General features: G+C 32.6%; 3 protein-coding genes across 4 annotated transcripts in view; 1 reads left to right on the top strand and 2 right to left on the bottom strand.

Annotated features, from left to right (window-relative positions):
• The window catches only part of LOC125863391 (sulfate transporter 1.2-like), a 529,831-nt gene that overhangs the window by 363,838 nt on the left and 150,149 nt on the right, over positions 1 to 15,844 (top strand). The gene's annotated exons all lie outside the window — the stretch shown is intronic.
• LOC125863406 (pre-mRNA-splicing factor cwf23) lies at positions 176 to 4,662 on the bottom strand. The gene is made up of 5 exons (XM_049543599.1): positions 4,277 to 4,662; positions 3,081 to 3,155; positions 1,972 to 2,111; positions 1,122 to 1,259; positions 176 to 667 (listed from the first exon to the last, which is right to left on the bottom strand). Exons 1-5 carry the CDS (start codon positions 4,545 to 4,547, stop codon positions 458 to 460), a joined length of 834 nt encoding a protein of 277 aa, XP_049399556.1. The 5' UTR covers positions 4,548 to 4,662; the 3' UTR covers positions 176 to 457.
• Positions 5,742 to 10,049, bottom strand: LOC125863399 (transcription factor TGA7-like). Of its 2 annotated transcripts, XM_049543590.1 has the most exons (10): positions 9,889 to 9,998; positions 8,784 to 8,948; positions 8,402 to 8,569; positions 8,243 to 8,320; positions 8,022 to 8,081; positions 7,863 to 7,940; positions 7,724 to 7,781; positions 7,115 to 7,386; positions 6,471 to 6,698; positions 5,742 to 6,293 (listed from the first exon to the last, which is right to left on the bottom strand). In XM_049543590.1, exons 3-10 carry the CDS (start codon positions 8,564 to 8,566, stop codon positions 6,141 to 6,143), a joined length of 1,092 nt encoding a protein of 363 aa, XP_049399547.1. In that variant the 5' UTR covers positions 8,567 to 8,569; positions 8,784 to 8,948; positions 9,889 to 9,998; the 3' UTR covers positions 5,742 to 6,140. The 2 variants fall into 2 exon arrangements, with proteins under 2 accessions (XP_049399547.1, XP_049399546.1); XM_049543589.1 differs by lacking the exon at positions 8,784 to 8,948 and having other exon boundaries at positions 9,889 to 10,049.

The raw sequence follows: 15,844 nt of genomic DNA, 5'->3' as shown, positions 1-15,844 counted from the left end.
AACTGGAACCATATCCTTCAACTCTAAACTTGACGTGAATCTCGTCTTGTATGAAGGTAGTGTTACGATGAGCTCACACACATCTCGACTATTTCATTAGGTACCTGATCTTCACCTAATGAACACTATACAAGATTTGGTCGAACTGTCGGATCGTTGTTAAGGAGCATCAGTATTAGTAGAAAGAGATACAGCATCAATATACCCACAGGTAATGAGTCTACAATGGCAAATTGCCAAGTTCAGTAGAGTACAAAGTTAACCTATGATTGATGTTCATCTAAATAACTTAAAAAGAAAACTATTTTTTCATTTGTAAAGTGATATATGGGAGATATCATATATACAGCTATTTCTTCCTGTATTGCACGACACATTTTTTTAACCTGAAGTAGCTTTCCAAGATACTGTATTCTTCACCAGGTCCATGGAGGCGAACCAATACGCGTGGCATCTTCTATAGATTCTTATCGTCCTCCTCCGCAAGCTCCAGACCTTCAGCAGCCAGAAGCCTGCTAATGACTCTTTTCTTTTCTTCCTCTGCTTTTCGCCGCATTATATCTCTTTTCCTTAAGACAAGTGTATGCCGCTTTAACGTATTATTAAAATTCTCCACAGAAGCCTTTCTCTCTTTAGCAATGATTCGCCTTTCTTCTTCAGGATCCATCTGAAAAGGTCCATTTTGTCAATAAAATTTAGATGACGCTAGGAAAGAAATGTGCATCATATATAGTCCTCAGGAGTGGAATGAAGGGAACGACATAAGGAATGAGGAATGGAAAACTGCATCATATGTATAGTATAATGTAGATTGAGTGACCTGCTGGGTATATGGCTAATGCTAGTTCACCAAATTGTCGAATATCTATCACTACGGTGAGAAGAAAGAAAGTGAAGATTGATGAACTGATTAAGACCATCCCAATGTATGTTATAGTATTTTTCTACGTGGGATATTCAGAGCCACATTATGTTAATGAGAGGTTAAAGGATATCAAAACACATCTTAATATGTGTATAACTTGAAGTGATATTCATAACTTAACAACGGCAATACAGAATGTTTGATTAGCCGGCTAGCACACAGAGATACAAAACATGTACTATTAGCAGTTCTATACCTTTGAACGAGCAAGGCGGCGGGCCTTCAGATTTAATTCTAGCTGCTGCTGTTCAGCCCATGCAGCAATGGCCATATCACCCCGTTGGTCAAATGCTTTTCGCTTTTTCATAAGCCACTCCACCCATGCTTCGGATGCCTGATGAATAACAGAGTAGCATCATGTTAGTTTGAGAAAATGAAGATACTGCAGGCCTCAAAAGCTAGAGAACAAATAGCACCACATTAAGGAAACACTTCATTGACAGTAAAAAATAAACAAATCCAGCCATCTGACAAAGTAAGGGGGCTAAATATGGTGTCAATACTAGAACTTTGCAAAATCACTATTAGTATTGGCAAATTCTGTCCACACTGAAAGCTTATCAACCAAAAAAAAAAATGATTCCTGTAATCCTGTCCATTGAATATGTACAACATCCACAATATGCATAAGGAATATGTAATTTCTCATGTGAAGAGTTAATCTTAGAACTGTTCTTTTACCTTATTAACAGTGTTACTTTTATAAAAAAAAATAAAATATGTAATTTCTCATTTTCATTTACATTTCCCTTTCCACGTTTGCAAAATTTGGTAGTTTGACTTTGCACCTTAAAACAATCACTCAGGTATTTTAAAGAGGCAATATGAAGTATACTGAAAGGAGTAAACTAAAGCATGTTCATTTGGCCTAGCAAAATTCGCTTTCACACATCAACAAGAGGGCTATGTGAGAACAGAGTCATTTAGATTCTAGCCCCTTTTTAGATTAATAACTGATACTACTTGGATAATAAGCAATCTTCTCTTTTTTTAATTGATGAAAAGATAATACATTAACAACTATCAACATTATTCTAAATTTTCACCTTCATGGGGTTTACTCGATTGTCTTTATCATATTTTCTCCGTTCGTCTGCATCTATAAGAAGCTCGTAAGCAGCTTGAATCTTAATGAATCGAGCTTCAGCAGTTTCTCCTTCCTCAAGAGTCCCTCTGCCATTATAAACTTAGAGGAGGAAACAGAAGTAAGTTAGTTCCAGATAGAAGAGAACAGCCGATACAAGGGCTCTAGGAAATTGATTCTCTGACCCAACAAGTAATCACTAGGATTGACCAACAAGATTGGCAACCATTTAAAAAATTCTTGATAAGATTTTCAACAGCCTAACCGGGAAAGAAGGCCTAATTTACTAAAATTTTGTTATTTGAGATTCATGATAGAGAAAATGGATATCCACACAACTGTAGTAGTTTGACCAAACTGGTTGAGCTAGGATTTCTTTTGGTATGATTATTAAATATTTCTTACGTGCAACTGCCATAGCTCTGTGCACAGCTAAAATCTTATCTATGATATTTCCAGTTTCTACTTGCGAGAAATGGAGCACCTCAATAAATCAAATATTGATGGAAATGATCTCGTGGACCAGAGAAAATATTCCCTATCATTAATTCATGAGTTAACTTTCTGACAAGCCTACTTTGGACTTATCAAATCCGGCTTTTGTACTACAGTTATAGGTCATTTCGCTAGTACAAAAAGACATCATATCCACTAGTGAAGATAAGCCATAACAATAGCCGGAGAGCCGGGAGAAAAAAGTGGAAGTGTAATATTACATGAAAGCTCAACTAATTGAAGATGAGAGTACAACTTACATATGGACACAGAACCAACTTGTCACATTTACGCATACATAGACAAGAATATGTATTTACCATTTCTTTTTTCTTCTATACAAGGGCGTGAATAGAAGAGTCTTTTTCTTTAATATTCAGTGTCATGAATTTGATACCAGAGAATACCGTGCCAAACAAGTTCTTTTTTTTGTACATGCATACAAATATAGCTAAAATCAAAACTAGCATCAGGTCAAACAAGTACACAACATACTGGTGCTGATTACCAAAAAGGAAAAAAAAAGGTAACTGTGAGGAATGCACTAAAATGACAACTATAAGATTAAGCACAAACCATCTGGATGGTAAAACTTCGCCAATCGTCTATATGCCACTTTTATTTGTTCTTCATCAGCATCCCCTTCTAGTTCTGTAAACAGAAGCATTGCATCAGTTTTGCAAATAATGCAAAAGTACTGAAATGCACAGAGTAAGAGGGAAAGGGCTCCACTGTGCTTTATAGTCCACTAATATGAAGGAGCTCTAAAGGTAGTTTCAGTGTGTCTGATTACTGAAACCAGCAAAACCAAGTAGGTAGTGTATAGACACTTCATAAAAGTTAAATAAGTTGGAATGAGATTGTTCGTATAGGCATATGACACTTTTACACATATATCCCAAGATGAAGATGTCCTTTATGAAGCCAGATCAGATAAACACCAAACAAAAAAAGAATAATAGAGAAGACAAGAAATGAAAAGACTAAAAGTTGAAGACTCATACACATAGAACTCTTGAAACTATGAAAATGCACTATGTTACTTAGAAAGATTTGCTACAGATATAGACATTTTCTTGCAAACATGTAGTCTTTGAATTTGTTTTTTACAGATTCCTTGTTGTTCTGATATGTTAACTTAAGCTAGCAGAGCTAATAGTTTGTTTTTAATGCAGTTTCGCAACTCCTAGATCCTCTATATTTCTCTAAAAGTCAAGTATTTCACACAACACAAATGTTCCTAAACATTATTCAATTCAAATGTATCTTTGATCAGAAACTATTTGTTCTTCCTTTGCGTTTTCTATAAGATGTTTTTCTCATCATAGTTCCTAGTCAAATTGAGTTCAACTTCTATTCTTTGACAACAACGGTCCACTATGCCTCAATCCCAAACAAGTTGGGGACTGCTATATGAATCGTCCCCTACCATGATACTCCATATAAACTCATGTCAGACCACTATAATATAAAATACAAATAACTTCAAGTGTCTATTTTCATGGATTGGTAACTTAGAATATATTAAACCACACTTATTCTGCAAAAAAAAAAATGATTTTACATTGTCACTATATATAAGTTAAATCCAAGCAAGCCAAAAGCAAATCATTTAAAAGCCAACTACTGGTCCTACGTTTCGATTTGTTTGTCTTACTTTGTTTTTACAGTCCATTTAGAAAAAAACTCTTTCCTTTTACAGCAACTCCCTGTCCCGTCAAAATCAGACAAACAAATTGAAACCGAGGGAGTAGTTCAATACTCAAACATACCGAGAGTTTCATAGGGAGACTTTGAATCGTTCCAATTATAAGCAGAAGTAGTCACCATTTTCCTCTGCTGATTCAATCGATGATCCCAAGTTTCAATTCTACTCGAAGTATGATACCATGATTGCAGCACCGGTGGTTTAGTCCATTGAGGAACTGAATTAGGGTTCCAAATTGAAACCCTAACTGTTGATTTTCCCAATAAGTCTCTGCAACAACAAGTAATTGAAAAATACACAACTTGAGGCCTACAAATAGATCTCAAATTGCTCATAATTTTCTACTTTTGGTTGTTAATTTCACTCTTCACAGAGTATTTCAGATTTCTATGCCATTAATGGAGTAGAAAATTGGAAGAGGATTTGATGAAGTGATAGAGAAATGAATCTTATTTAATTTTAAATTTTTTGTTTCCTCAAAAATTCTCTTATAATTTTGTGGACGGTTTATTTCGTTACATTTGGAGGAAAAAGAATTAGCTAATGACTGTTGTACCCTCGACCCTTACATTTAAAAACACAATATCTATGTGATGTGTCAATTTATTTGGCTACCACATAGGCGGTACAACAACTCCGCTATTCTCCTTTTTTAAGTAGGGGTTCAACGGAGCTTCATATAAAGTATAAAAGAACAATTGATTCTGAGTAGGATATGTAATACATCCATAAGGACGACGTCGCACCAGACGTCATGCTTTAACTTCCCTAGCTCCAACTTAGCAGAAGGGGCACCTTTTCCCCCCTTACTCAACATAGGTCCGCCTTTCATTCCCTTTTTGATTTGATTTGATAGGGCTATGGATGAGGCCCTTACTTAAAAGAGCTTCAGTCCTATTTCAATAAGAGACGTGTTTGAGCCCGCTTTGAAGACAACTAGGAACTACCAGCACAAGATCTAGTATTTGAATAAGCCAATCCAATAAATTTGCTCATTTGCAAGAAATTTCTATATGATTTATAATAGGGAAAGATTAAACCCAAGCAAAATCCACACTAGCATCACAAGGGAATGTTACTAATGGAACATGTAGGAATAATAGGTCCTATTCTTTTTTTTTTTACCCTCATTTGAATTGATTGGATGCTTGAGCAGTGGATGGTATGTTATCCAATCTCCTAGCATGAATGATTATCTTTGCACTAGCCAATTCCGACATAGATTTTGAATACAACCTTTTGTCTTCTCCTCTTTTCTGTTGACGTTGGCTCACATGTGAAATTAGTTAAATAAAACGAATTTGATTTTGTCGCGTGAATAATATTAAATTATTATTCTCTTTACTTTATCATCAAAGTTAAAATGCCGATGGATGCATGTCAGGTTATGATTTTCCTGCTGAATTTGTGCACCTGTTATGTCTTGTGTGACATCTCTTGGACTCCTTAAAAATGTCAATGAATACGTATCGAATACTTCAATTTTGAAGAGTATGAGCAACATAGATTAGGAGACTTAACCTCGACAATAATGATAAAGATATGAGGACATTTTATTACTTGTAAAATCAGATACAAATAGGAGGGAGTACTCTATTCAAACTAATAAGTGGGAGAAAACTCTCTCCATAATACATTTTTCAGTTTACACCATGTGTAAAAATCACATTATCCAGATTTCTCTGAGTTTCATAGTTAAATTTCTCTACTCTCATCAAGTTCTTATTCTAGAATTATACACATCCCCCTTCCCTATGTCATAAAATTCTTGAAACTTGCCAGGATACCAGCTGAATAATATGCGTTTTCCGAGTATGAAATTCTAGACAAGACTTCGATTACATTTTCCATGTACATCTCGTTCAGGCGTAGTTAACAGCTACATTCGAGGAAACTTAGTTATCGTCGTCTGCTTTGCTCGTAAAAGGCTAGGTAGGTTCACGAGGACGAGCAGCCCAAAGAGAACTTAGAGCACGAAGACGTTGAAGATACTCCCCAAACGCGAGTAACCCCCTGGCTGATTGGCGTGTAGTCAGGACAAGTGACAATTGTTGTAGTGTTTGCTGTCTAAGGTGATCTGCCTGTTAAGAAAATATGAGTACCATCAAAGATTATCATTTGATAAGTAACTTTCCACGACCACATGACATGTATAAGACCACAAGATTCAGAAGTCCTTTTTACTTTCTTAAACTCTGTGTCAAGTCGAAACCAGACAAAAAAAATTTGAAACGGAGGGAGTAAATAGAAAGTGTTACCTGGTTAACGAAACTCTCGAGTGCTTCTAACTTTTCCATACTAGAAACCATTTGAGAACTGTAACTTCCCATTCCAGTGGTCATAGTTAGGATGTTCTGTGCCAGAGTCTGCTGAAGTTTATCCATTCCCTGAGTGAGAGCATCCTCGGCTTGCTGACAACAGTGTCGCAGATTACAGATTTTCACGATCTGCTGATCTGACAATGGCTCAAGTTGTGGCATCACGATCTATAAAATTGACGTTACAATGAGAAATCTCACACTTATTTGATAAGTTGCAGGCAGAACTTAAGGAAATAACACAAGCAAGAGATAAAAAGAATACGAGTGGGACTAATGGACGGTGAATGTTAGAGATGCAACTAGATCTCAACATCATTAGATGAGAATTTCAATCAATGCAGCAAGGATAAATATGTGAAAATAGTCGCGGCAAGAGTTGAGTTTGTTGTCACAAGAAAACATGAGAGGAAATTGGGGAGCCTCTTTAAACGTAGATTGGCAATATGACGACCCCGAGACATTTATGTATATAGGCGTGATGACTACTTCAGGATATTTATGTATGAGCTACACTATGAGAACTATGATAAACGAATATTAGTAAGCTACAGAGCAGTGAAAATGCAGCAAGGACTACATACATTTATGAGTTCAGATGGCTTGAATCCTCCAATCCAGAGGAAAAAGCGTTCCACCGAAGTTCTCCACATCCCAGATATCAAGTAAAACACATCAGCTTTTGCAGCATCAGCTTTCATTCGGAAGAGATTGTAGTAGTGGTTTAAGACGGTTTCTACCAGCAACTGGAGCTCTATTTCGCTTACATGGGATTGCAATATGTTCCTCAACTCTACGTTCTTTTTTTGTTGCTCTTCAACCCAGAGACTATATTCCATTTCAAATGCAGCTATTCCTGCATATGCAGCACCAGTTAGGGACAAAATTCACGATACACACTAGCTGTTTTCAAGAAAGTCACATGACGTACGTTCAAGTAAATAGGGTCACACTCTTGTTCACTAGCATGCAATTTACCATCTTTCTAATAGACATTGTGAAGATTTTAGCTAGACAACAGCGTGTAACATTACCTAACAAAAAAGTGGAAGTAGTCTATTATTTTACGCAAGAGATTTTCAGCAGGTCTAGCTGAGTTAACATTAAGATTCTAAAACAGTTGATAATTCAAACTACTCATGAACATAAAATGAAAAATGAGCTATTAAGCGACAAATCCAGTATCCGCGAACCTGGATTAATTGTTGAACTTAGCCCCATATTACCATTTGAACCTAAAATGTACAGTCCCTGCAATAAATTTATCACGTGATGTGAGTTAATATGATACTGTATAGAAGTTAGAAACGCGCAGGAGAGAATTTCACTGACCTGCTGTCGAGCTCTCTCAAGTTCCATTTCAAGTTGTGCTAGCTTCAAATTGCTTTTTTCGAGCTGCTGAACATAAGCCTGTTGAAAAGAGTTGGAAACGGAATCAAGATAGGAAATTCAAATATCTACAACACAAGAAATATTACAACTTTCACATACCTTTTTCCTCATACGGCTTTTACGTGCAGCTTCACGATTCTGTGCTAGACGCCGTTGTACCTAACTTTCAATATGAAAATATACTTAGCCTTTAACATCAGAGGTACATGTCGTTTATCTATTCGTTTTGGTTAAATCACGAATGTTTCAATACTTTCACCTAAAACATATAAACACGGAAACGAGAGATAAATAGAGATTTAAAGGTATGTTAAGCCCACCTTGTCTGAAACACTCTTTCCTGCTTGATTATCCTCAGAGCCAGAGGGTATAAGTTGGTCACTAGAAGTATATCCCGACTACAATAACCAAAAATATCAGTTCAATAACGATAGAAACTTCGATTTTATTAGCTAGAAGATGCATGTATGGTTCTTTACCTTGTCATCTGCCCTGTCATTTGCCGGTGTGACCATACACGCACTAACACTGGGCATAATGTCACCTCTAAACGCGTCTTCCCACACACTCATATGGTGGAACGGTTCGAATATGCCCATCCTTCTTGTGGGGGCAAATTGAGTTGATGTAGAACTCATGTTCATAGACTGAATCAAAAAGAAAGATCACATAACTTAGACGCGAATTTTAGATTACTGCAGAGCAGAGAGAGTAACAGAGTTACAGCTAAGAAAATCATTTCTAAGAAACTAAAAAATGATCGGACGACAAACAAACAGGTATTTTTTCGGATTATGAGATACATGAGGCACTTCTGGAGGATACATCAAATTCTAGCTATGAAATCACCGAACAAGTCACCTTATAGTTCGATCATGGATGATATGATATAGATTGCAATTGAGTTTCTACCAACAACAACATATCCAGTGAAATCCCACAAGTGGGGTCTGAGGAGGGTAGAGTGTATCCCGACCTTACCCCTACCTCATGGAGGTAGATAGGCTGTTTTCAAAGGACGCTCAGCTTCATAGCAGCAAATCAAAGTAGTTATGAAAAGGAAAAAAACAACAGTGAAGAAAACAGAGCAACTAATAACGAAAGCAGTGCAAAACATCCAGAAAAGGAACAATAACAACAAACTAGTACAATAACCTAAACACAATAAACAACAGATGATGGTAGATATCAAAAAGCAAGAAACAACAAGAATAAGGCTAGTACTACGACAAACACCACCAAGCGTAAATCAATCAAAAAGCAAGACAACGCTGCACTACCTACTAACCAAAAGAAATGAATTGTATCAAGAAATCATGGTCTATACGTCCCCTCCGTCTAACACGAAAAATAGAATAGAGACTCCAATAAGGAAAGCCATCAAACTTGATAAAGATTTAAGGAAATAAATACAACTTATCCAAGTGAAGAATCAACTGAACTTTACTAAACACTCTGTTTCAGAAATTGTTAGCTATTTCGAAATAGCTTTTTATGCTTCTCATCAAACCACAAATTAAAGGTAACCAGAGTTCATCCATATTTTTTCATGTAATCAATACAAAAAACACAAAATACCCCCCCAAAAAAAGTTAACACAAATAAATAGACTTCTAGTATACAAGGCTAACACACCACAACAGCGGAGTCAGAATTTTCACTAATGAAATTTAAAATACGAACAAGCAAACATAACATATGAATATGTCAAACTAAAGAGATTCAACATATACTATATATACATAAAAAAAAATAAAAATTCATATATACAGTGTAATTTTCCAGCGTAAGGGACTCAGATGAATTCGCCCCTGAACACACACAAAAAAACATACAACTACAACTATTATATGACTCTGTCTCTCTTTGTGATATATAATTCAAGAATTGAACTTTTTAGGCAAAACATTAATACTAAAAAGAAAATATACAAAAATAAACTGAAAAATTAAATTAAGGGGCTAACCTGTTCATAAGTACAAAGAAACTCTTCTGCAAATTGGAGTTTTTCAAGAAAATTAAAATTGAATTATGGAATTATACAAAGAAGAAGGGGAAAAAAAAAGTGGCATTTAGAGGCAGAGAAAAAAAATAAACTGGCAAAAGAAAGTTTATAGTAAATTTATAAACAAAAGATTAAAGTACTATGAAGGAAAAAATAAAGAAGAGACAAAGTATTAAAGAATTTGATTGCCTTTTTGAAAATGCTTGTCAATTTTTTGAAGGCTTTATATCGTTATCAAACAATATTTTTATATTATAGACATTGGCGCACACACACGGACTTGGCATATTTATAATTATTTCTAACAAACTTTAACTAACCTACCACCCTTTACAGAATTAAGAATTTAGACATCGTGAATTTTGAATTTAAAAAGTATATTTTAAATGTATATTAAGTTTGTATATACATAATTCTAGATGTATATCTAATTTTATATATACTTATATTTACACTTATATAATAATTATTTATATTTAGCATTCAATTTCGAAATATTATTGAATTTTATCATATTCATGATTTCATTGTTCGATCTGTCACTAAATATGACAATTAGGGGCGGTATGAAATTTTAAAGCTATGGAATCGAATCAATAAGTTTAATCAATCATATATTAAATTTTAAACCTAATAACTCAAATGGTTATTGAGTTCAGTAATATTCTAAAAACGTAACTTTTATATTCTAAATTCGCCTCTAATAACACGCCATTATTTCACTGGTCCTTTCTCATGGCTCATTTGGCTTAATGTTTTCTCTTTTATTTTATATAATTTTTTAAATGAATAAAAAAACATTTCCCTTTGTTGACATCTTCCTACTCTTGTCCTTTAATTCTCTCTTTTTTTAATTTATTTATATGGTATTATTTTATTATTAATTTGTTTGAAAAACATTACATAGTTATATATTTGCAAACATTTAATCGAAAACTTATCATGTTCTTCATAATGAAGAGTTATTATAGTTACACATCTATTATGGTATGTGTATATATACACAAACTTCAAAAATCTCATTGTCTTTTACTTAATTTTCGTTTTGAGTTAAATTATATCACGTAAATTAAACGAGAAATAATATATATTATAGTAGGGTGAGAAAAGGGATTCTTATCTTGTAAGAAATTACTAAAAAACATTGAAGGATATATTAAAATGGGAAGATCCAAAACTTGTAGGGATATTATAAAGATCTTGATGACTTTTTTATATAACAATAATTTTTGTATTTGGGCAAGTGCGTACTTAGCTTTCTATAGCAATAGATTTATTCTTCATTTATAGATTAAACTTTTTCTTATATACATATATTTCTTTAATTAGTTGAATATTATTAATTGTCTTATCACTTTAATTTTTTTAATTATTTGATGTCTCTGACACTCTTTTCATGTGGGTAGGCCAAATAACATGAAAAAATATATTCTGTTTAATAGATTATCAGACTAGTTAAATTGTGTTAACCACTTGATTTAAAATTATATTATTTTCAGAGATTATATTGTACTTATTCACATGCCTTTTTAAAATTTGGTGTTTGATATCTATATTAGGATTTACCTAATTGTGAAGATATGTGTATTATAAGGCTCATTTCTATGAACGATACTTTCAATAAAAAAGAATCATTTAATTTCCAAACGTTTCAGCTAACAAAATATTTTGATAATAGTTGTTGATTCATTGTTAGATTTAATTTGCTTTTTAGCGATAAAATTTGTCCATCGCTGAGTTTCATTTTTTAATAGTGAATATTATTATTTTTTATGTAGCACTTATTTTTATATTCATAAAATTGTTCTGTAGTTGGTTATGATTTACCCACATACCTAATATTGCAAAAATCGTTTACTTATCCAGTAAAATAGTAAAGAAACCACTCGAAAGACGGCTTATATAAGGTGGTGATGAGGTGTTCCAACATATATAAAAATAATAATGGTATAACAGCTTCTGGCACCAACTAAAAAAATATATTATTAAAAAATTAAACTTATATGCACTTACAATTTTTTATATTTGGAGTATAATTTTATCTGTAATAATAAATAAAATAACTAGTCTCGGCTAATTATTTATGATGGAGTGGTAAGTAGTCCTTCATCTTTTAACCAAAAGTCTTATGTTTGCGTCCCCTAATACGAAATCGTCTTTGTTAGGAGGTATTTTTCACTCAATGTGGGACTCTCTGGCGCAAATTCAAATTTAATCGGGCTCCAATGTGAATATCGAACACCATATGAAAAAATAATAATAAAAAAAGTGAACTGATAGTATAAAATCTTTTATACTATTAATTAGTGTGAAGTTAATTTCAAAAAAATTGTCAAATAATTAAAAAATGGAAACTTAGGATGTGTTTGGTATGGAGGAAAACATTATGGAAAATATTTTTGAATTTTGATTGGTCAAAATGTTTTGAAAAATATTTTCTCTAGGAAAACAAGGTCTTTAAGAATGAGAAAAATGATTTTTCTTAGCGGAAATAGAGATTAAAACAAATTCTATAAATGACATTTCACATTAATTATATCCTCCCGACCCTCAAGCACACCTCACCTTCATCCTGCCGTTGTAGCCCCAATTCCCACCACCCCACACCACTACCTCCACCACCCATATTTGGTATTTGTCTATATATAATGCTTTTAAAATAATATTCTTTTTTACTTACCAAACAAAAAAAATAATTACTTTTTTTAATGTATTTTTATGAAAAAATAACTTTAATGAAGGAGTAACTTTTTAGAATAATCCCACTTGTATAAATTTAATAAAGTTATATCGACCGAAGCTTGACAACGATTAGGAGACCAAAAAGAAGGGCAATTTGACGAAAAAAAGAAATTAAAGTTGGACTTGACACAACGTGAAATCAACTTCAATGTCTTCCATTAAAATAATTTCTCTAAAAATCAGGTGATATTTGGCCAATTTGATCTTTTTTACTAAACTTAGTGATGAAATAAAGAATTCCATATTCGTGAATGAAGAGAACTTTTTAAATATGGTTTGATCAACTTTCAATATGAATTAACTTTTTAGGTGAAATTAGCCTTAAAGTTTATTTAATATGATATCAGAATCAGACTCTTGGTATTGACCCTCCAACTAGGTTGTCTACACCCTATTATAGACCAGATGACTTTTTGAGTCTTTCAAGGATGATTATAATAATTATCAATCTTGATTCAACTAATAATTTGCTCCTAATCATAAATACACATAACTTTTTACTCCAATATATTCACAAACAGTTCTTTTTTGTTGGACTAGACTCAAATTAAATACCTTTCATTTGATAGTGTCCGAACATATCGTGTGAAGGCGGTTATGAATGAAGATTTCCACATGCGTGAGGTAGGGGTAGGGGTGTACATAATTGGGTTTGTTTGGATTTTTCAACTATCAAATTAAATTATTTGTGTAAAATTTTTAAATTTATAAATCAAATCAAATTAATTAAACTCGAGTTTTTCAACCTCGAGTTGATTCGGTTTTTTCAAATACCAAACCATTGTGTCGAATTTTTAAATTTTTAAATCAAACCAAACTAATAAACCTCAATTTTTTTTTCAGGTTTTTGGATTTTTCCGGTAAAGTATGCATACAAACATATAATTAACTTGTGCTCCAAATATTTCTTTAGTCCAATCAAAATACAACTATGTAAGGTGTTTCTTAAGAAAATAACACAAAATATGAGATGAGTGATGACACTAAAATATGCAATAAAAATAATAATGAAATCATCATATAAAATAAATATTGCAAAGTCATAATAAAAATGACCATAATTTAAAAGTACAAGATCATGCTAAAATAGTCTAATAAGTATTAGCTACATGATTAAACATTAAAGAAAAATTAAAATTAGATTATGTATTTTAAATGTCTAAACCAATGTAAAACTAAAGAACAAATATTCAACATTATTGTCATTCTTAGTGTTGAATTAATTTATTTTATTAGCATAGTATTGATTTGATTTCGAATTGAGCTTTATTAGAGTTACTAATATCTATGGACTATAATCATTATTGGACCATTCAAAATTCTAAGTCTCAAAAATCTTTAAAAAATATGTTAAAAGATAAAAACTATGAAAACGTATAAGTAATATTTAGAAATTATATCAAAGTAAATACTTTTACGTATAAAATAAATTTTAATAATTATATATATAATGTCCGGTTGGTTTGGTCTTGGGTTGACTTTTTTAGTTAAAACCAAACCAACCCAAGTATAGTCAGTTTTTTTTTCCAATACCAAACCAAGTCAAACCAAACTGTCAGTCGAGTTTTTTTTCTAATTTGACTCAATTTACGATTTGATTCAATTTTGTACAAGGGTAGGTGGAGGGAGGGGGATTCGAACTTCCTCAATATGACTTGAAAAAATCTCTCCAGTGAATTAAGTTTTGAAGTTGAGTTAAATCCGAGTTTCCTTTTTCAATTGGCATCAACAACATCTCATTAAATGTTTACTTTTAATCTAATCTTTGTTTAATTTATTATTGCTGCAAGGTTCCAACATGTTGAGTGCCTGTCTCCTCTATTTTTTCACAATTTGTCTGCCTTACCTATAAAATCTTTAATTAACACAAAACTCCTCTTTAATTTTTGAAAGTTATATTTATTAAATAGTATAACTTTATTTTTCACTTTCACTTTTTATTTCTAGTGAATTTGATTTCACTGCAAATTACTTTAGACTAACAAGATGTATAGACCTTTTTTTTTTGCAATTAGATGTTTAAACTTGTTGTATGATAGTGTACTCGATATATAATATAACCTCACTTTTCTATTTTATCTTCTTTTTTTTTGTAAATTTATTTTAACTTGATTGGACAACAGAGTAAAAGCACTAAAAGTCCAGAACAAAAGAATCCATATTTCTAAGAAGATTTTTACTTAAAAGTGTAAAAACTTCCATAGAGTATTATTTTATAAAAATTAATTAAACTTTTTTCTATAAATAGAAAAAGTAAAGAAAAGGAGGCAAAATACAAATTACTCTCAGCTTCTTTCTATCATTTTCCCATGGACCAAACCTTTTTTCTACTCAATTTATTTGGCAGAAAATAAAGAAAACTTAGCCAACTTGTCTAGCTGTGTTTCCATAAAATGAAGTAATTCTTATTAAAACCCAATGTACACACAAAAAAAAAATAATCAAAATAAACTTATAAAATAATCAAACTAGTTTACAAATATTTTTTGGTTTATATTTATATATATAAGTCGTACAAAACCAAAAGTAGCTGAATTATTCACAAAATTCGACACTTCATTATTTTTTTTTTTAAAAAGTACTACTTATTATTAGTTTTAACACTTCTATTCAAATACATAACTCTTTTTTTGGTTTACGTGGCACTATCTTCTGGGCCCAGTGCGTGTTGACAATATTTTCAAGCTATCTGGTTGATAGTGCACGTAGGCAGAAAGGGATAGAAAATTATTTATAAAATAAGTTGGAGAGGTAATAGGACCTTAGTATACTATAAGTGTCACGCCCCGAGCTACCCCCAAGACGCGGACACGGGACCTAGGACCACAAGTGATCCCAAGCTAACCCTGCTGGCATGATCATGAGCATACTAAAGATAATAAACTGATGCGGAAGCTAAATCATAAAATAAATCTGAAAAGATGGGGAATACCCATATACTATAACTGAATATATCAAATCTGAGAGTTTAATACAAAAGAAATATCAAACTCAAGATACTAAGCTGAATCTAACTATGTCTGAAATAAGCCTCTAAACTGACTAGAAATGCTGGGACAGGCCCCAGCTAAGTCTAGCAAAACTGAAACTAAAGACTAAAATACTGAAAAGAAACTCATGACTATTGTCCCCGAAGAATGAGGACTCACCAACTGATTCTGCTGAACTGAAGATC

The sequence above is a fragment of the Solanum stenotomum genome, chromosome 4 (genome assembly GCF_019186545.1).
Source record: "Solanum stenotomum isolate F172 chromosome 4, ASM1918654v1, whole genome shotgun sequence".
NCBI classification, from domain to species: Eukaryota; Viridiplantae; Streptophyta; class Magnoliopsida; order Solanales; family Solanaceae; genus Solanum; species Solanum stenotomum.
The sequence above is the reverse complement of the archived record's forward strand: the minus strand, read 5'-3'. Positions and strand labels throughout refer to the sequence as shown.

Bases quoted from the DNA above. Each gene is read 5' to 3' on its own strand.
- LOC125863406 (XM_049543599.1), bottom strand. From the start codon at position 4,547: ATGAGCAATTTGAGATCTATTTGTAGGCCTCAAGTTGTGTATTTTTCA. The intron at 1,260-1,971 runs GTGAAAATTTAG...GTTATTCATCAG, and splicing joins ATCGAGTAAACCCCATGAAG to GCATCCGAAGCATGGGTGGA. The intron at 668-1,121 runs GTATAGAACTGC...GGACCTTTTCAG, and splicing joins GCCGCCTTGCTCGTTCAAAG to ATGGATCCTGAAGAAGAAAG.
- LOC125863399 (XM_049543589.1), bottom strand. From the start codon at position 8,566: ATGAACATGAGTTCTACATCAACTCAATTTGCCCCCACAAGAAGGATG. The intron at 8,082-8,242 runs GTGGGCTTAACA...ATTGAAAGTTAG, and splicing joins GAAAGAGTGTTTCAGACAAG to GTACAACGGCGTCTAGCACA. The intron at 7,941-8,021 runs GTATGTGAAAGT...TCTTTTCAACAG, and splicing joins AAAGCCGTATGAGGAAAAAG to GCTTATGTTCAGCAGCTCGA.